Source organism: Apteryx rowi, unplaced genomic scaffold (genome assembly GCF_003343035.1).
Source record: "Apteryx rowi isolate R43461 unplaced genomic scaffold, aptRow1 scaffold_406, whole genome shotgun sequence".
In the NCBI taxonomy this organism is placed as follows: domain Eukaryota; kingdom Metazoa; phylum Chordata; class Aves; order Apterygiformes; family Apterygidae; genus Apteryx; species Apteryx rowi.
Genome location: NW_020450588.1, coordinates 574137 through 594150, shown reverse-complemented (window position 1 = coordinate 594150; position 20014 = coordinate 574137). Strand labels below are relative to the sequence as shown.

Below are 20014 nucleotides of genomic sequence, written 5' to 3'. Positions count from 1 at the left end.
GCTATGGTAGAAGACTGACTGGAAGAGACTTGCCTGGACTTACCATTCGTTTTCACTGGGCCACTGGGTGTTGGTGTGTACAGCACAGACCTGTAGGAAGCTAACGTAGTTGATCCTTAGTCACTGAATCTTTAATTTATTTCAGTTTCACAGTTATCCAGGCGTTGGAGGATGGACTGAAGAGAGCAGATGCAGATCCTTCAGTCAAAGCTATTATGATCTGTGGCGAAAATGGGAAATTCAGTGCRGGTAAGACGTTTTTCTTCAAACACATGCTGAGAACAAGAGAAAAAACTGTCAGTCCCTCATGTTGGGAGGTTCTCCGCCCTGTAACACTGCTGGGAAAACATCACAGGTCCTGATTTGGCTGGAAACAGCCATAGGACAGCAGGCTTTTTCTACTCTGCTGTGCCACAATTGCCATGAGACACAGAAGAAATTGGTTTGAGAGCCCTTCCAGGCCAGAAATGAGCTGGTGTGTGCATGCTAGAACGGGCAACAGCTTGGACTGTCTCATCTCCCTCATGTACTAGTGCAACCTTGACCTCTGTTTGTGCACAGTCTCTGGACGAACAACTGGTCCAGTACATGGAACGTGCCTGAGATGGTGCAATGGTGAAGAACAGATCTCTGGTTTTTGAAACCTGTGATGGGTTYCTTAAGCTAGGGAATTTCTGTAGAGCTCAACATTGCTTGTTACTAGTAACTTGAGCTTAATTCTTCCAGACTCTTTTTTTTTTTTTTTTTTAACAAGCATCTCTCTGAGAATTGCTGTAGAAATTGCATGATCCTTACAGGTATAACATATTTTTGTATTTAGCCTTCCCCTGAGCTCTCTGAAGAGGCTCAAGGAGCCAGAGTTTCCTGCAGTGGGTCCCAAGAAAGGTTGATTCCTTTTAACCCCTCCCTTTAGGGACTCCGTCATCTGTGAGCACCAATGTTTAATGGCACAGAGGGAAGGATCATTCCAATCTCCACCTTTCCCAGTTCCTCTTCATCTCTTTGTGCTTCCTCAGGAGCTGACATTCGAGGATTTTCTGCTCCTCAGCAGAGACGGGGTGTTGGCTTGGCCTCCGTAGTGTCTCTCATAGAAAGGAGTGAGAAACCCGTGGTGGCTGCCATTGAAGGCATTGCCTTGGGCGGAGGCCTGGAGGTGGCACTTGGCTGTCACTACCGCATTGCACATGTGCAGGTAACACGTGTGGTGAATGAGGGAGGCTGGCGAAGGCATCCGGAGCCTCTGGCTGTGTACGGGGTGGGGGACTGCTCATGGAGAGCAGCGGGGCAGAGTGCTTTGCAGGGGCTTTAGCGCAAGAGCTTCAGCTGCAGGGTGCGAGTCTCGGTGCGCTCAGACATTTTTCACCTAAAGCTCCATCCTTGCCATTCTGTCATTAGTCTTCTTAAATAGCTAATTGCAATTCCTTTCTAAATACAGAATTGATCTGTAACTAGTAAAGTGAAATGGCTGCACCGGCACTTCAGTAAGTCTAAGCGTTAATTTGCCTTAGGTTTCAGTAAAGTAGCCATTATCTGATTTCTGAGGTAGGCAGCTGTATCCGGAGCTGTGCCCATCTCACCGGCTCACGCAGCCTGACCCGCTCTTGCTTACTTTTCTCCCCAGCCCTGTGAATTTTGCATTTCTTTCTGCTAGTGGCCTAGTTTCAACAGGTGGTTGAAGCTCAGCTAGGGTGGACCACTTGCTTTTTGATTCCCCTTGGGCTCAGCTTCCTCGGGGAGCACTCTGACCAACAGACAGCTTTTTAAAAAGTCTTCGAAAGARTGATGCACTGTTTCTTGAGCTCCCTCCCTCAGGATTCAGGAACGATGAACTGCCTTTTAGTGGTACCTGGTCTCCTTATAGAGACTTGTCACTGACGGGGGCATCGCCTTACTCTTGCAGCCTCTTTCTCCATGCTTCTGTGGTTTGCTAGARCATTATAATGAGGTGGTGCACATCACCCTATAGGCCACCTCAGAAGGATGCCTGAAGTAGCAGTCTTAAAATTACTCCAGATCTCTTAAGAACTGAATGGGAAATGTGCAAATTGTGATTTTTTAAACGGCAACAAAATCTGGATAGATTTTTAAGAGAATGCAAGATACTGCTTCACCCCTCTTCTGCTGCCCTGGCTTCTCTACCATCAACCCTACTAAAGGTCAAATGTACCAAGATGCATTCGAGAGCTTTCAAAGGAAGGTTAGTGAAAAGTTCAGTATGAAAGTGGTACCAGTCTTTCCTTCACTAAATTTCCAAGAATTAGGGTAGAGGGGTAACAGCTAGGTCACAGAGTGCCCTCAAGCATTTGGTAACAACTGCCTGACTTGTCAAGCTGCAGGGCTGCAAGCATTAGTTTGCACGTGTGTCATGGCCTGGAGGACACTGTGGGCCCYATAGCGCTCCTCCAGTGCTGTGCTAGAACACATACCTCTGCTGAACGGCGATGTTGCCTCTGCTGCCTTTGTACACAAGTTCTTGAAAAGTTTGAGTGGGCTTTTGTTTTAAATGTCTTGTGTAGCAGAAAGCAAAGATGGGGTTTCTACGTAGAACAGTTTTTTGGAGGCTTCCAAGAGTAGCAGCATGTGAATTAGGCCTGCTCGTCTTTCCTCTTCTCTGCCACGTTCATAGTTGTTTTCGCTAATCAGATCTGTTGCTGAATTTGACTTTGCTTTAGGCCCGGATGGGTTTACCAGAGGTCACCATTGGGCTCCTTCCAGGTGCTGAAGGCACTCAGCGACTACCCCGACTGATTGGGATACCAGCAGCTCTGGATATAATCACAACAGGTAAAGTACTGTGCCTTGGCCTGGCTCTGCATATAAGGATGTGGCACTAAGCCATACTGCCAGCTTGGTCTAATGAAACGGGAATTTTTCTTTTACACATGTGAAGCTGCCTGAGTTGAAATTCAGCTTGCCTCCCCTAACGATGGACTTGGAAAGAGGCAGACTTATGTACTTTTGAAGCATATAGTTAGTACTGCATTTCTGTGTGCATGATGATGAGCATCATTCAAATTTGAAGCCAGTTACACAGCCGTTTGATCAGATGGAAAGGAATGAAATCACCTGCAATGCCCCACCGAAGTCACTTTATTTCTCTTTTTATCACAGGAAGACACGTTCCAGCAACTGAGGCACTGAAGCTGGGCATGGTTGATGAAGTTGTGGAAGAAAACACAGCTGAGGCAGCAATTCGCTTGGCAAACAAAGTGGTTGGTGAGGAAAGAATTGTAGCAATGCCAGGAAATCATTGGTGAGGTTTCAGGGCAGAAACGAAGAGTCAGAACAAAGCCCACTAGTTTGTTCTACTCCATATGCTCTCTTCTTCTCCATTGGGTTTTGGAATCTGTACAAAAGAAAATTAACTAGCAAATTTGTTTTCTGTGAAGTGTCTGAAGTGAAAAACTCAGAGCTGTTAGAGAACTGCAGAAATTCAAGTGAGGATTCAGAGAGGTATAGATCTACATGGAGTCTTCATGCTTCTTAATTGTACATCTAAACTCACGTGCTCCTCTGGGCTGCTCGCTCACAGCTCATTTTGGGGAGTATGTGCTCTTTCCATAAATAGTTTTGGATGACAGTCTGAGTTGGTATTGTATGTGGTTTGGTTGCCCAATCAATAATGGCTGATCAAAAATAACTTTCTCCTTCTAATGGAGGGACTGGTACACCTTCAGCCAAACTTAATGATCCATGAGTCTGTAAATGACTGTCTCCCTAATCCTTTAGTTGCTTCATTAGAAAATGGCCTGTGGAGACAGCAAGTATGTGAAGAGATTTTTTTCCACCCTAAAAGTAAGAAGATCAAATTCACTGGAKTTAACACTGGAAGAGGAACATTCCCTGTGCAGCATGAGGAGTTTCACCTTGAGAAAAGCATGACCTTTCTCCACTGTTAACCTTCTTGTACCTTGGGAGACATACACCATTCACTTCATCAGGATTGCATCTGGAGCTCTTCACATAAAATGCATGCAAGGAAGCAAAACGCTTTCTGCTCTTTTCTCATGACCTTTATAGGTGATGCTCTTTCAAGCTGGGGTGCTCTTTTCCTCCTGCAGTTCTCCTCACTAGAAACAAGACTCTTTCCTTCTCTGTAGGAATGCTTCTCCCACGCTAGAAGCTGAAGCAGTCTGAGCTTTGTCCTAGATGACAGTGCACCGTAGTTTTAAGATTGTTCAATGCATGGGCTATTCATCAAGATCAGTATCCTGCGTACTTCTTAGCTGCAACGTGGGATTTTGCCAGATAGGTGCAAAAGGGTGTTCTTTGGCTGGGTCTTCTGTAGTAGATATTCTTTTCTCTCACTGTATTCAAATTACCATATTTTGGGGTTTCATTTTTAGTGAAGAAGAACTTATGACATAAGCAGTCCTCATTTCTCTTTTCCCATATATATTTAGACTATTTAAATACTGTTTTAGAAAGAGATGGGTGATATACTTTACTATTGCTTATAAGAAAAGCAAAGACAGTTTGGGTTGCTGATCTTGTCTGCCTGTTCTGAATGCGAATTCTCCCTTTCTCTTCTCCATCTGTTGGGAGAGCAATGAAATATTGTTTTCTAGGGAAATTGCCCCAACAAATAATATGTTCCCTTTGATGTACCCTCTGGACTTCTGAACGATGCCTTTTGTAATATACCAATATTGATGGCAGAAACAGCGTATCATAAAATGAGTAACAGATACATTGCTAGAACTGGCAAGCATTCTGGCTTTCAGCAAATCCTGTGTGACACTGGGTGAAACTGATAGACATTTGGGGGCTTATTTCTTCTCTGTGACAGGCATTGTGAAGCGATTGAGAATTGTGAAAGTCAGCTTGACCTTTGAGGAGCAGCTCAGGAATGAATGAGTCATTGAGCGCACTATTCCTTGGTGTAACTCACTTTTTGGAATGTACATGTCCACTGCCATTACTGGCAAATTCCTGTTCTCTAGCTTCATCTTCATTGGAAATTGTCACTAGCGGGAAAAAAATAATTCTTTCAAGAACGGGATAATCAAACAAGGATCCTAGCTGGATGTCCAGCAGGTTCACTGTCTCTTCCAGGCTTGCTCATTATTTGTTGTAGCCTTTCCATCAGTTTATTGTTGTTTTAAGTTATTCCAGTGATAAATTCCAGTGTAACTGAGGATGTTTCATATCACACTAGACACCGATTTGGACAGAACTTTAAAAAGCTGCTTTCAGACCCTTTTCAACAGCTTTGCTGACATTTGCAGTATGTGCTTTAACAGCAAAAATACTGGAAAGAGTCAGCTAATCTTTATTTCCCTCCTTCTTGGAAAATTTATCATTAGACCTTGTTGAAGAACAGGAAAAGTTTTGATGCGCTATTTAGTTGCAGATTACCTGATCAAGTTGAAAGAATGGGGCACCCAGAGCCCCTATATTCATTTGGATCATTTCTGGCTTTGGCCTTTGCTCAAAGTTAATATAATTCTCCTGCCATATAAAGGCAAACCAACACATTCAGTTCTATATCTCAAGCACAAACGTACAGGGCTGCAGAAAAGATGTGAGAGTCTCATGTAACTGGTCTGACTTTTGTTCCCGTGCGAGCTCAGATTTCAGTGAACATTTTTCAGATGATCTGAAGAAAACCAGAGATAGAGTTGCACAAAAAAAACCCTGCCATCACAGAAATCCACTATCTTCGTATGGCATGCAGCATTTTGTTTCCAATAAGATTTTTTATGTGAGCTTTGCAACTGTTGGCTTCTTGCAGAGCAGTTTGGCTAAATAACTACTTCTGCCACTGATGGAATTTCTATTTTGGGCTAGGGAGAGTTGTGCTGGCAGATCAGTCACCAAGAGCCAATTCAGAAATTATTTTCTTCTAAAGCTTTCTCAGCACTGGAGCTGCAGTATCTTAAGGCAGGAGATCAGTCTCGGATGATTGGCCTTACTGAAGCAAGGCTTCCTTGATTGAGTCAATATGCAGTTGACAGAGCTACCTGCATGGTAGGTGTGTTAGGAAAGCATCTCCATCCACACGTATTCCTAATGAGGAACACCTTCCCACAGACAGCTCTGAATAAGCTGTTATAGGAGCACCCAGAGGGAAGCATTGAGTCTAAGTTCAATTTTCCAGTGAAAAACAAGAATTACATAGTGCAGATTAGCCAGTGAGCATATCTTCCTAACCTTCTTCAGACAAATTTGCCTCTTCAGGGAAAAAAAAATAAGTGTACTTCTGCAAGCATTTTTTAGAAGGGAGGAAGAGACAGGAGCTAAATCTGTGGAGACGAGGAGGATGTTCTTTCATTAACTGCTCTTGATAATCGCTGCACTAATTCAAAGTTGCATTTCATAATTTGTCCACCCGATGGCATCACAAAATTGAAAAATTGCCGTAATTGCTCATGGCAGGCTGGAGAACAACACAGGAGCTGATCCTCCACGCAGCAGTCGTTGAAGTTCCCCTTTTATAATCTTCCCTTGCTCTCTGATTACATCTGTTGATTGACCTCTGCTGCCTTCTCAGAGCACAAAAGCATCGMTGGCCTGCACCAAAGAGCCAAGCAAAATCAGTCTGATTTGAATTAGTTTGGGCTCTGTCAGTATTAAATCCTGTATGGAAAGATGATTATGAGCTTTGGACTGTAGACCACTAGTGGTAACTGTGGAGAAAGGATGCATTTCTTCCGAGTCTCAGGAAACCGATAGGAATAGCAGATACTGCTGCTAGCTAACGGCATGTGCTAGCTTTAAATAGAGACTGCTGGAGGAACAAACTCGAGTAAAACAAAGCAGATGCCTTTGCTAGCTCCTGTGGATGGATGATACCCTCGCCCTGCAGTACCAGCGACTGATACTGTTCATCATCTTCCTGCCTCTTTGATTTCACAAATCAAGCTGTGGGCAGCCTGCACTGATCTCTTCTATTCAGGTTTGGATTTGGATTATTTTTCCCTGCTCATAAATATGCTCCTGGTTCTTATTAGTATTGCAGCAGCAAATGAGCCATCATTTCAGGTGCTATAGAAATACTCAGCAAAACCAAAGGGCTTACAGCTAAATAAGGGTTTCACTACAGGACTCGAAAGAGAGTTACTTTTTTTTAATCATTCTGTGAGGAACTCTCTCATCTCCCCCATCAGTATTTGCACTTATAAGTGCTGTTTGCTATCCGAAGACTATGCTTAAAGGCTCCCAGTAGCATTCCCCTTTACAGATCCTTTCCACATCATTAGAGATGTCACACGAAGTCTCCTGATGTGCCCAAAGTCTCATATAGTCTTCCAGCCATCAGATCTGCTTATGGGACAAACCTGAAGTTTTCTTTTGTGATGAAAGGAAACCTACTATGTAAGTCCTCAATTAAGGACAGTGGAGGAAGAGCATTTTCAGGTAGAAAACATACATTTGGGGGAAGAAGGAAGGGCTCAAAAATAAAGGGACATTATTCTGACTAAAATCCTACAGCAGTAGTAGCTTTAGCCACCATGTTCACCGTCAGTGTGAAAAGATTACTTTGATGAACTCAGATTAGAAGGGAAGCTACCTACAGAATGAGTGTTTATCTTGTGTGTACGCGTGTTCTCTAAAAGGCCTAAGTAAAAAGCTTGAACTCTGAAGATGGTTGCTCCAGGAAATCTGTATCTTTACTCATCCTGGAAACTCACATTTGTGTTACTCTTAAGTTTGCCCTCCCTTGGAGGAAGATCTGGAGTCAGGGCAAGGTCCTTGGTCAGCTTGATTGACCTTGGTCAGCATGATTGCAGTGCTGTCCACGTTCCTGCTCTTCAGCACCCCGTATACGGCAGGGCACCAGATTTCCTGCTCCTGAGCTTTCCACCCGACACACTGGCAGCTTCCTAGCTCAGGCACTAGGAAGAGAAGGGAGAACTAGATACAAAATACCACCTTTGAAGAAAACATGATCCTACAGCAGAGCTGACATAACGAAAGCTTGGGTAATGAGGCTGTATTCCTGAGAGCTTCTCAGAGCAGCAGATATGGAGGTCCCCATTGGAGCAGGCCCACCCACTTGGTGGCTGTGCTGGAGGAATCATGCTGCAGGAGTCAGTGCAATAGCTTCTGGTGTTAGCTCACAGTTAACTAACAGCCTGGATGCCACTACAATGACAGAAGGTTCTATATGAAAATCTTGTAATATTAAGGAGATATCTCCTGAATTTCTGATCTTGTTCCTCAGTGGTCTTTACCGAAGCAAGCTGCCATTAGGAGCATAGGAACAGGCTGAGTATAGACAGATCAAAGCTCTCCCAGGAGGCACCGAGGTTTGTACTTCTGAAGGGGATGGGAAGGATTTGGGTGTCTGAAATGTAACTAACTTCTCTCAATTAAAATCCTTTTTAGGTATCACCATAGCAACCTGGGTCTGTAATGAGCCTCATGTATTTGTGTGGCTGCTTGATCCACCTCTTGCTGACACAGAAGCATGAACTCTTCCTTATTATTCATTTGCTCCCTAACCCATGCTGCATGAGCTGTCCTCCCGGTTACTCCCAAAGGGAATAGAGGGACTCCTGCCGTTAGGGAAGAATTAAAGCCAAGGTGTATATCCCAGTCTTTCACATAAATACCTGCCTCAGGACCTTGGCTGGAGCATTTCTGGCTAACAAAGGGGATTAGGCACCAAGTACTAAGCAATACTGGAGGAAAGCTGTAGTATTGAGGCGTACAGAAGGAGCAGGTAGAAAAAACCTTCCCTATGTGACAACTGAGACTGTGGAGTAAGAGCTGGAGAAATCAAGGCAGCATCCATAACTGAGAAAAGAAGGGGAAAATTGCTTGTCCAAAACTGAAATCTTGCTTTGTTTACGTCTGGGAAGAAGGCACTTGAAAAATTGTAATTGTCAGGGTGAGCAGAAAACTGAAGAGGAGTGTCAGACATTTTAATGCCAGACCCAGGTTGCCATGTAAATCCTAATGCAATGAGTTCAGCAGGAAGAAAAAAAAAAAAAAAGACTGCATTCCTGTTCCATGTAGAAAGACGTGAAAATCTGTAGTGCTCCAGGAAATGAGGATGCTGGGCTGTTCAGTAACTCCTTCTCTCTCCCCCAGGCCAACCATTGGGACCGCGCCGGCTCAGCCTGAAGCCAGTGCCGAGACTGCCCAACGCCGAAGCTGTTCTCAGCGAGGCTCTCGCGAAGGTGAGGAAGCAGGCCCGCGGGTGCCTGGCTCCAGAGCTGTGCGTCCAGGCAGTCAAAGCCGCAGCAGAGCTGCCCTTCGCAGATGGGGTCCGCAAGGAGCAAGAGCTGTTTAAGGTCCTGCTGACTTCAGGCCAGGCCCAAGCGCTGCAGTATGCTTTCTTTGCGGAGAGAGCGGTGGAGAAGTGGACAACACCCAGCGGTGCTTCTTGGAAGAGTGCTTCCCCTCAACGTATCCACAAAGCAGCTGTGATAGGTAAGGGAACAAGGGAGCCATTGTGTTTGCTGACCGTGCTGCCATCAGCAGAGCTGAAGGGGCATGGACCAAGTATGATGGGGCTTTACCATGGTAGAAGGTGGCCAGGATTCCCAAGCAGTCACTAGCCAGAGGCACCAGTACCCACCACAGGCAAAGACACTCCAGGCCCATAGGTGACACAGGGAAAAGCCATCAACACTAACGGCCATCACGCGTAGGTGAGCTCAGAGATGACATTAGATGACAAGTCACATCCTACTACATCATTATGATCCCACCTACCTTATTCTCACTTCAGGGACCATTTCATCTGCCTGATCCATTCTAAATAGGGCTGTGAGGAGTCCTGGCTTTGTYTCCACATTATAAGCAGGTTTGCAGGGAGTTCTCCTCCGCCTGGTCTAGCTCTGCACTGCAAGTGCTTGTGCAACGAATCACTCAGGGATGTATTAATACGAAAATGTTTTGACAGCTGTATTTTAAGAAGACTTCATCTCACTGGGATCCACTCTTGCCATTTTGTAGCCCAGCAAGATAATGCCTTCATTAATTTTTTATAAGAGCAATTTAAATAAAACCCTTTGATGCACTGCTGAGATTAAAAATTAAAAAAAAAACCTCTCAGCTCTGCCTGTTGATAGTAGCACTCGAAAAACAGTTAGACAAGTAATGGAGCACTTGGAAAACATCCATCCTGTTTTAGAGGAAACTCACCAGATCGATACTGCTCTTCCCCAGCTACTTCTCAGATCTGTCTTGTGCTCTGCAGTGTGAGCTCTCCACAAGCTCATTTCAGGCCATGGAAACACCTTCAGTGCCCTTCTTTTCATTAACTTCAGTGGGTTAATCTGTGTCACATTTTTAATGAAAGCATTTCTTTTGAACATTGGTCCACCAACCCTGTGAAGAAGGTGTGGATGTCACAGCATTCAGGTTAAAGGCATGGATTATTGCTAACTTTCCTGTGACTTGCAGAGCACAGTACTTTGGACACATGCAAGCACAGACAGTTCAGCCATGCAATACAGTCTTTGGCAGGAAGGGCTTGTGTTGAAGTTTTGTAGGAGTGACTGGATGACAAGAATCAGTGGTTAGAATGGGCATCCTTTGCTATTTAATGATAAATCATGTTAGAATAAGACACTTGCAAAATTCCAACCCAATGAAAAACAGCCAGAAGAGCTGGTCTGAACAACCAGTTTGCTTATTTTGGTGCTGTGACTGAGCTAAAGTGAGTATTAAGGACAAATCCAGTCTTCTTGAAAGGTTCTAGTAGAACCAGTTTATGCCTTGTTTCTGGGCTGGACTATATCTCCCACACATTGGATTAGGTATTTGCATCTGTGTTTCAGACAGGTTTCTGAGTTCTGGTCAGAAACTATCCCCTAATCTCTACCCTGAGATTTCCAATTCCCATGTAGCTGGTTACAGGCAAGGCTCAGAATAATCCATAACCTTTTGCAGAATAAGCAAGCTAAGCGCTTTGATGCTTTCACTGTCAAGCAGAATCYGCAACTCCAATCATTTTCACAACTCTGGGAACCTCCCCTAAATTTTCAGTACTTCATAAAGCATGSAAACCAGAAGTGGAAGCAACATTCTAGAAGTAACTATACCAAGACAAGGTACCAAGAGGGTGTTTCTTTCTTGCTCCTGCTCGGCATTCCCACAGTAACATCCAAGCATCACATAAGCCCCATTTATCACATCCTGTTACCTATCTACTGTCAGGGAGCAGCAAGGGCAGCTGCTCTCCAAGGGACAGCAAGCCAGGACACAAGGGTAATATCACCTCACCACAGTGAGGAGGCAGGTTGGACATCAAGCTGGGAAGTCAGCCCATGGGTCAGGATCAACAGTATCCRTAGCCAGGCACAAGCATGGCTGGAATAGAGCTGGAGACCAATCCTYCTCCCACACAGCTCAGGCAGAGAGTGAAGGCCACAGGCTGAGCTTAAATGGGCTCCTGGGCCCCTGGGCAGGGTGTGGGTGGAGGCCCCAGGTGAGGCTGCTTAGGGCCATTAAAGCTTATCAGCACACTCAGGGTCCTGATGTCTATCAAGACTCCTAATTCCTTTTCTGAACAGTTATAGCTTGCTTTCTTTATGCTAAGCGTACACCTTGTCCTTCATTTGATAAGTGACATCTCCCATTTTGGAGGCTGTTGATCACTTTCTGGCAATATTCAGTCTGTTGCCATGTGAAGTATCACTGCTTCCCATTACCTAGTTCTTTCTGCCACCCCACTGGGCTTTTTCTCCTTCCTTTGGAAGGTTTTCCTCCTATCTTGCCTTTTGATATCAGTGAAATAGCAAGTCCTTTGGAGGCAGGTTTGGAACATGCCAGCACAATTGCATTTTTTTATCTCAGACTGCTGTAACACRAAGTCGTTCTCCAGTCAGTGCCATGCTGTGTAGGATCTCACAATTTCACATTCTTAGTCTTTAGCACATTCTTTTAGCACCAGAAATCAAAATCTTAGGGAGGTTTTTGAGGGCCTGACCTTTTTTAAAAGAGTGCTGATCATCTCTGTAAGGCACTGAGTCTACACAGGTCATSCAGGTTCTCTCTATTTTCACTGCAGAGAGGAAGGCACTTAGGGCAGGATCTTGCAWCCATTTTGGATGGTTGGAAATCATGCAGCCCCCTTTTTCCAATAGACAGTGCCCTGCTGTTTCACTAACTAAAACCCTCCTGCGTTATGCTGCTGCTTCTGTCCTTTATTGCTGCAAGATGAGACTGAGAAGATCGGTCTGGTTTCCTCAACCTTCGGTACCTTTTCTGTAGGCGCAGAGGACCTTTCAGGTATGGAAGCAGTGCTGTGAATGCTGGGGGAGCCTTGCCTCACGGCTCCCCTGTCTGTCCAGTGTTAGCAGGAAGTCATTGCGGGGAGTAAGCACATCGCTTGCTGACCACGTCTTAACATAGATTCAGCATCAAGGATTATCTGTCATTTTTGCGAGCACGCTTCGTAGATAGCCTTGCCAATGGATCGGCAACCTTTCCTGCAGAGTCCTGCCTTCCCACCAGCTGGCTTTGTCTGCAGTGTCCTCACTGAAAGACTGATAAGCCACAACCCCCAGCTCTGTGGGATCCCTCCTGCTATTGGCTTAATCGTCCTTGGCTGTCTTCAGCCACACGTGTGGTCACCTAGTTCCTTCGCTTCTGCTTGGTCTGAACTGTCGGCTCCCRTCTCCTTCCCCTTTCCCTGGTTCCTGGTCACCCAGAAAGAGAGTTCCTCTCTCCTCCTTCTGCAATCTTTCCATAGCGCCCTGCCTGCCTTCAGTATCACATTATTTCTGATGGAAATTAATCCCCTGAAATAGAGAAAGAAGCAGCTCCAATTTGCAGCAGTCTACTACCTTGTTATTTTTAACAGGGAACTGGAATAGTCTTTGCATATCTTTACCAGGCTATAAAGCCTTTGCATATCTTTACCAATCTATAAAGTATTATTGCCATTACTGGCATTTTACAGTCCAAATATGCAGTACAGTTTGGTTTATTCTCTGCTGATTTGTATTTCTCTCGTATTTGTGACTGTAGATGAGTTGTTCTATACATATTTTGAGTTCATGTGGTTTGAACCTTGTTTTTTTAAATTCTTAATTTTGCATGTTTTTTTCATATTCTAAATACTTCATGTGACAGATCAATAATTAACAATCATTATTCTCTCAGCTTGCCCAGCAAAMGGATTTGTCATACGCATATCTGGCCTGAAATTAAAGGGGTTCAAGGGTAATTTTATTTACATGTCAAAGCTATGTTTCACAAAAAGACCCCAAGGAAGATGGCTAGACACTCTGTTCTTGTGTCTGAAGCAGATTTYAGTCTTCTGTTGAAAGCTGTGCCTTGGGCGTGAAAGATGGTAAGGCAGCTCTGAAAACAGCCCCCCCGAATGGAAGATAAGAATACAGGGGGGTTATTTTAGTGTGATGATCTGGGGGAAGTCAGAGCACAGGCCTGAATTCCTTAGCATGACACTACTGAGAAAGAAAACTGAACATACAGTAGAAATCAGTTTACTTGGAAATACTTCATAGCCGTGTTTTGGTTTCCACAGTCTGGACTGAGCATGGGACATTTCTCCGTCTCTTTCCTCTACAGCCTTTGGCACATGCAAGGTCCCATAATTCCCTACCATTTTTTCTACTTCAATACGTTCTTCCCCAAGATCACTAGCTCTATAAAATCAAAAGGGGAAGTCCTCAGAAATGCTTCTTTCCCTGCTAAATAACTCCTTGGTTTTTATAGCCCAATTTTAGAAAATATTTCCGGGGGAGTCATGCTGTGCAAGCTCTAATGTAATAAAGCCCTTGGGGCTTTCATTACTCTATCTGCCAGCTTCATTAAACATCATTTCATTCAGGCCACTGAAGAGTTATGTAGTAAGTTGAGAGACAGATTTTCTAGGTCAAAAACAAGCTTGGCAATCTCATATCTTGTCTATAAGCCTATTCATGTGGCCTAGAAAATGAAATACTACAAGTATGTATGCCTGTCTATGATGGGGTGGCAAAAACCTAGATGGTAGTACTCAAACTACACGTTGGGGAAAGCAAATAGTTGAATTGGCTAATGTACTGCAGAGCTTTCCTTGAGAAGCAAGTTGGAAAACCTCTGCTCRTGGAAGGGGTTTTGCTCTAGGAGGAAGCAGCTTGTTCATATTGTGAGAGAACTGCAAAGTTTTCAACCACGAGACCAAAGCTGAGAGGAACAGGAGTTATTAAGGCCCATGGTGTGTGGGCTATTTCTGTAGCAGCACTTGGAAACTCTAGGGRGAAACCCCAGGTCTCTGCCCTGGAAAGAAAAGAGAATTCAAGAGGGAGCCACGAAGACCTGGGATGTGGTGCTGCAAACCGCTGGTGCTCGAGGCACTGTTTGCTCACCGTGATGTCTAAAGAGAGCCTCAAACATGGGGCTAAGCTTGGTGGGGATCCATGAGGTGCTGTGTTACCCTCCCACGCTGTTTTTTTTTTAAGTCAGCAAACCATGAGCAATGAAATACTAAGAACGGATTGATTTTCTTCTAGTCTTATTTTCAAATTAATTTTTAGTAGTACTTGATTATGAAGTAACAGATCTAATTTCCTAGAGAGGAACTTCAGCGTTTGCTTGAGAGTGAATGGTCGTTTGTGAGCAATTTGTCAGATAGTGATGTCTGTAGAAACGGTGTTCTTGTAGCTAAGCAGGGCATGTTTTAAATATCTTGTGTGTACACARGCTGTGCAGGGACAGCACTAGATCGAGGGTGTGTTACTTGCAGGAAAAACGTACTACCTGGTTTGACCTTGATTGTAGGAACTTGTTTAACTGATGATATAATTTCAGCTCTTCTTCATAAAGCTGCTTCCAGCAAATGTTTTAATCCCCTTGTTTCTGTTTATTTATTTARCTGATTGACTTTTGTTTGTAAACCTGGAATTAAAAAAAAAATCATTTTTATAGAATTATAACAAACCTGTACTTTGTTTAGCTGTTGCTTTATTTGGGATATTCATAATCCTGACATTCAGGTGCATCATCTGCCTCTTGGGAATGCTTTGCACTTTTAAAACTGATAAAATTGTGCCGGCCTTCTCTTACTAGTCTGTAATTGCTTAGTCCAAAAAGCCCCAGTCGGGGGAGAGCAGGATAGCTAGTGTGGGCTCAGTCTCACAGGAAAGTGTAAGTTAGTGAGGCGTTTCATTTAACACAASAGAGGGAAGACTGGTGGAAGGGCTCAGAAGAAGGGAAGGGATCAGGCCAGTAACCTTCACACTGGTATTCCCAAGGGATACAAGCTGGGAATAGTGCATTTATGGACCTTTGAGAAAAAATATTGCTGGAATGGATGTTCAGTTATGAGAGCCTGGACAAGAGCTTTAACTGCATGGTTGGATAAGRAAGACTGTGTCTTAGAGTTGTTATAGAGAAAGAATCTTCAAAAATTAGCAGTGGCCTGTATTTGGGGACTTGGAGGGTTCCCAGTGGACAGACATGCCCAATATAAGTGTGAACAAAAGGGTACTGGTGATCCAGATTGATTAAAAAGGAGACGGAGGATGTTGAAAAATGGGTTAAGAATGCTGTGTTAGCTCAACCCAGTTTGACCTGGCAATGAGAGATGTATGAGACACTAGAGAAAAAAGCTGAGGTTTCACTTTAGGCAGAAGATTAGAGCAGATCAGTGTCTGAGAGACTTTATAGAAATAGCAGCTGAATTTGTGTTTACATCAAAGATTACACAATAAAGTGCTGAGGGGGAAGAGAAGGAAGACAAAGAGGAAGCTTGAAAGGAGAAGGGAGAAACCAAATCTCTGAACTTCACTGGGGTTAAACTCCCYGGGGGGTTTGCTTACCCATAATGTTCTGCCAGGAGTGCCCATCAAGGATCATCTGCCTCCCTGATACCCTCAGGGCGAAGCTTGCTTAGGAAACCACCTACTAGAAGTCAATAACAGAGTTGAAGTTGAAACTCAGGTCTCCCGACTGCCATTCCCAAGTTCTAACCCTTAAATGATGCTGGTTTCCATAGGCATAAAGTTTTGCAGGAGGAAGACGTGAATCACATGGTCCRCATACACTGGAGTGATCTGATCGTTATTTTGTAATTTCAGGAGGACATTAGCTTGCCTCTATGCTATTGCTTTTGAAACATTTAGGGTCACTGAAAGACAGAATTCACCTTCCTTTTTCCTAGTCTCCATTTTTTTCCCCGTATCTGTGTACCTCTCATTTTGCATAGACTTCTGCTTTTTATCCTGGAGATACCACAAGAAGTGCTATTATTGAGTGATTAATCATAACAGCTTGCGTTCGTAGCCTCTGATTCTGTCTCACTTCTCTCCCTAGGGCTGGGAACCATGGGCCGAGGCATTGTGACTTCTCTGGTCAAGGCCAACATACCCGTGGTAGCCCTAGAGCAGGATCKGGAGTATCTGAACATGGGAAGAGAAGCTGTGATGCTCCTTTTGGAACGTGAGGCTTTGAAAATGAAGCAGGGTACCCAGGCCCTGGATTTCCATAACCCTGCACGTCTCCAGTTCACTGTGGACTTCGAGGCATTGCRGGATGTAGATCTAGTTATTGAGGCTGTGTTTGAGAACATGGCTCTAAAGAAGGAAATATTTCACAAGCTATCAAGAATCTGCAAGCCGGGGGCCTTTCTGTGTACAAACACATCAGCCCTGAATATCGATGAAATAGCTTCTGCCACGAGCCGCCCGCAGCAGGTCATTGGCACACACTTCTTCTCCCCTGCTCATGTGATGAGGCTATTAGAAATAATCTATGGGTATCACACATCCCCCACCACCATTGCCACTGCCATGCAGCTCGCCAAAGTGCTGAACAAAGTTGGAGTGGTAGTAGGGAACTGTTTTGGGTTTGTGGGGAACCGAATGATGCATCCTTACCTACAACAGGCAGTTTTCCTTTTAGAGGAAGGAAGTAGACCAGAAGACGTAGATCAGGTTCTTGAAGATTTTGGGTTTAAGATAGGACCTTTCCGAATGTCTGATCTTGCTGGGCTGGATGTGGGCTGGAGGTCCCGGCAGGGCCAGGGCCTCACTGGGGCCTCACTACCTCCAGGAACGCCTGCCCGCCAGCGRGGTGGCCATCGCTACAGCCCACTGCCTGATCTTCTCTGTGAGAAAGGCAGGTTTGGCCAAAAAAATGGAAAAGGCTGGTATCAGTATGAGAAAGCTGGGGGCAGGACAGCTAAGGCAGACCCATGGCTTCACAACTTCCTGTCCAAGTACAGGGACACCCATCACATCAAGACCCRCTTCATAGACCAGGAGGAAATCCTGGAGCGTTGTCTGTTTCCCCTCATCAATGAAGGTTTTGACATCCTGGCTGAGGGAATAGCTTCTGCCCCAGAACACCTTGATGTGATTTACATCAATGGCTACGGGTGGCCAAAGCATAGGGGTGGCCCCATGTTCTATGCCTCTACCATTGGGCTGCCTCGCCTTCTGGCTAAGCTCCAGAAATACTCTGAGGCTCACCCAGATGTTCCCAGCCTGCGGCCCAGTGCCTTTCTGAAGAAGCTGGTAGCTATGGGGAACCCTCCCCTCAAAGAGTGGATGTCTAACGTAAGCCGACACAGCAACAAGCTGTGATTTCGTTGACTCCCGCTCTATAAATTCAATGGATGCTGATCTCAAGAAACAGGTGCTGTAATTGCACTGTCTTTTCCAATCAACACCAAAGTGCTATAGGCTCGTGAACRATGTTACTGACCTGCCTGGGCCTTTGCAGAGAAGAATAACTTTACCCAATGATTGCTCTCAATCCCCGCCTTGCTGCAGGTAATCACGGCCATCATCCGTTCTTCCTTCTCACCGCCAGCCGTCACTCACCTTATTTCCACGTTGCTGTGTAAAGGCCCAGCTCATTTTACTCTGCCTTTACGTCTTCACAGCTGTGTGTCTTTTCCAGCCTTTCTCTTGCCAAAGGAGAGGAGCAGCATCCACCTCCCACAAAGCAAATCATGGTGCGAGGCAGGAGAGAGAGGTGGTCACGTTAGACTGTCTGGATCTAACAGATCCTGGCCCAGATCTTTTTCCGAGTTTTTTGAGATCCTCCCCCTGCAGCTCACTTCCAAAAGGGATTCCCTGGTTCTCCTGAACATGGTCTGCTGGGCCTGCTCCCTTCTGCTCCTGGGGGAGAGGTGGCACCAGGGGCGCAGTGCCTTTCAGATGTGAATCCTAATGAGAAGGAGAGGGCTGCTGAGGACAGGCAGCGAGTCCCTTCCGCCCCGCTGCAGAAGAAATGCTAACAAATGACAGAAAAGCACACCGGGACGTGAATGGCTCAAGGACTGCGCAGGCAGGAAGGTTGCTGCAGGCGCGCGGGGGGCCAAACTTGCCCCAAGCTTGGTGCTTTGGGGCAGTCTCCTCCTGCTCGTCTGCAGTGAATGTAGCCTCCRGTCTGGGGTGGGGGAATAGATGGGTCTGGGTTCCCTTCTCGGGAAGATAAACACTGGATGACTAAGTGGTGCTTTCTATTTTAATAAAACTGTTCTGATTATCTAATGTCAGATTATATGATATCATATGAGATGGTAGAAAATGAAAATGTGCTTGTTCTTCCTTTATAGATCTCTTTATCGCTCCTCCGCCTGACAGAATAGATAATTTCCCTGTTTGTGGAGGCGCTTGTGTTTGAAGAGGCTGCCTGTCTGTTTTCTCTAAATGTAGCTTATTTTGCCCTTTATCTACCCCTGTCCTTCAGCAGAGGTGAGCACAAAACTGGGAGCAGACGACCTTAAGGAAGTCAAGAGCCGGCTGCAAGGGCCTGGTCCCAGGAAGGACTTTTCTCCACGACCAGAGGAGGAGATCATTCTAGGCCCAGCAAACCGCCGCAGTTTCCCCCGAATGCCCCCTGCCCCCCGGCCGAGAGCGAGCCAGCGTTGGTTCAGAGGCGCAGCGCCGCTAGCGGAGGCCGCGTGACACGCTGCACCAGAGCGCTGGCTGCCGCTGGCCGCTCTCGCCTCGTTCAGCGGGACGGCCCTGCCACCGCGCTCGGCCGAGGCCAACGTGCCGGCGCCGGCGCCTCGTGCAGCCGTGCTCGCCCTCCCTGCTGAGGGCTTGGGAAGAGGCATTCCCCGCTGGGAGGGGACGCTGAGGAGAAGCCGTGTCCTTCCCTCAGAGGAGATACGGCAGCCCACGATACTGCGCCCCGCGGGCTTCTGCCCTGCGGCCGAAAGGCCGCTCCTCAGCTGCAGCACTTCCGCGCCGGAGCGTTTGCCATGGCCGTTCCCCTTCCCCTCTGCCCTCCAGGAAATTACCGAGAACAGAGGCTGTTCACACTAAAAACGTTTCATTTGTAAATTCATATCGACCACAGCAGCGCGGTATTGATTTTCGGTGTGCTTCACATCCCCGCCACCCAGCAGCGACATTGCCGGCGCTCTCCCTCTCCGCGGGGTCGGGTTAGCGGCTTGGAGAGGGCTGGCGTGGGCCCGCTCCGCAGCCGGAGGGCCCTCGTTCAAAGCCCTCGGTGCCCGTGGCTGTGCAGCCTCGACAGAAGGCGCCTGCTGGTTCCCGGGGCCTCTGGGGCAAGTGATTTAAACAACAGACTCGCCAAGTCCCTGAGCAGCCCAGATATGCAGCGGTAGCAGGAACACGCCAGTCAGCGTGCTCCCCGTGGCCCACCCATCCCCTCTCGGTTGCTTCTCCACGCACCGGGGAGAGGACRTCGCCTTGGCAGCGCCCCGCGCAGAGGAGAACTTGCTGACTGCRTGGTGCAGCACTCGTTTTTCCAACCCGCTTTTTAAAGCAGCTAACTTTTTTCACTCGGTGAGAAAATATCTGCTGAAAGTGTTTTCCAGGTAAAAGTATACCTGCAGATCAAGACCAGTGCACACGGGAGCGTCCCGGGCTCTGCTCGGCTGCCACGAGTTTGCCCGCTCTAAGCCAGGTGAACAGGAGCTGAAGTCGCGCAGTTCTCCAGCGCCGTTGAGGCTCTTGCGTCGCATGCCGCAAGCTGCCTGCAGGCCATCCTTGATGCCAGGTCTTGCTTCCACCTTCATGTCGCTGCCTGGCTGCAGAGCCACGCTTTGTGYGCGGTGGGGCCGCTTGCTTTTAGCGCTGCGGAGATGCGGGTTCGGCCCTGCGAGCGCCCACGGCCCCTCGCACGC

At 46.3% G+C, this 20014-nt stretch overlaps 1 protein-coding gene across 1 annotated transcript; it reads left to right on the top strand.

Annotated features, from left to right (window-relative positions):
* The first annotated feature begins 944 nt into the window (after nucleotides 1-944).
* On the top strand, nucleotides 945-17492 carry EHHADH (enoyl-CoA hydratase and 3-hydroxyacyl CoA dehydrogenase). Its single transcript, XM_026075556.1, is given in 6 exon segments — nucleotides 945-998; nucleotides 1001-1192; nucleotides 2673-2784; nucleotides 3112-3216; nucleotides 9040-9381; nucleotides 16222-17492. Coding segments are annotated over 6 exon segments (2076 nt in total).
* The last annotated feature ends 2522 nt before the right edge of the window (nucleotides 17493-20014 follow it).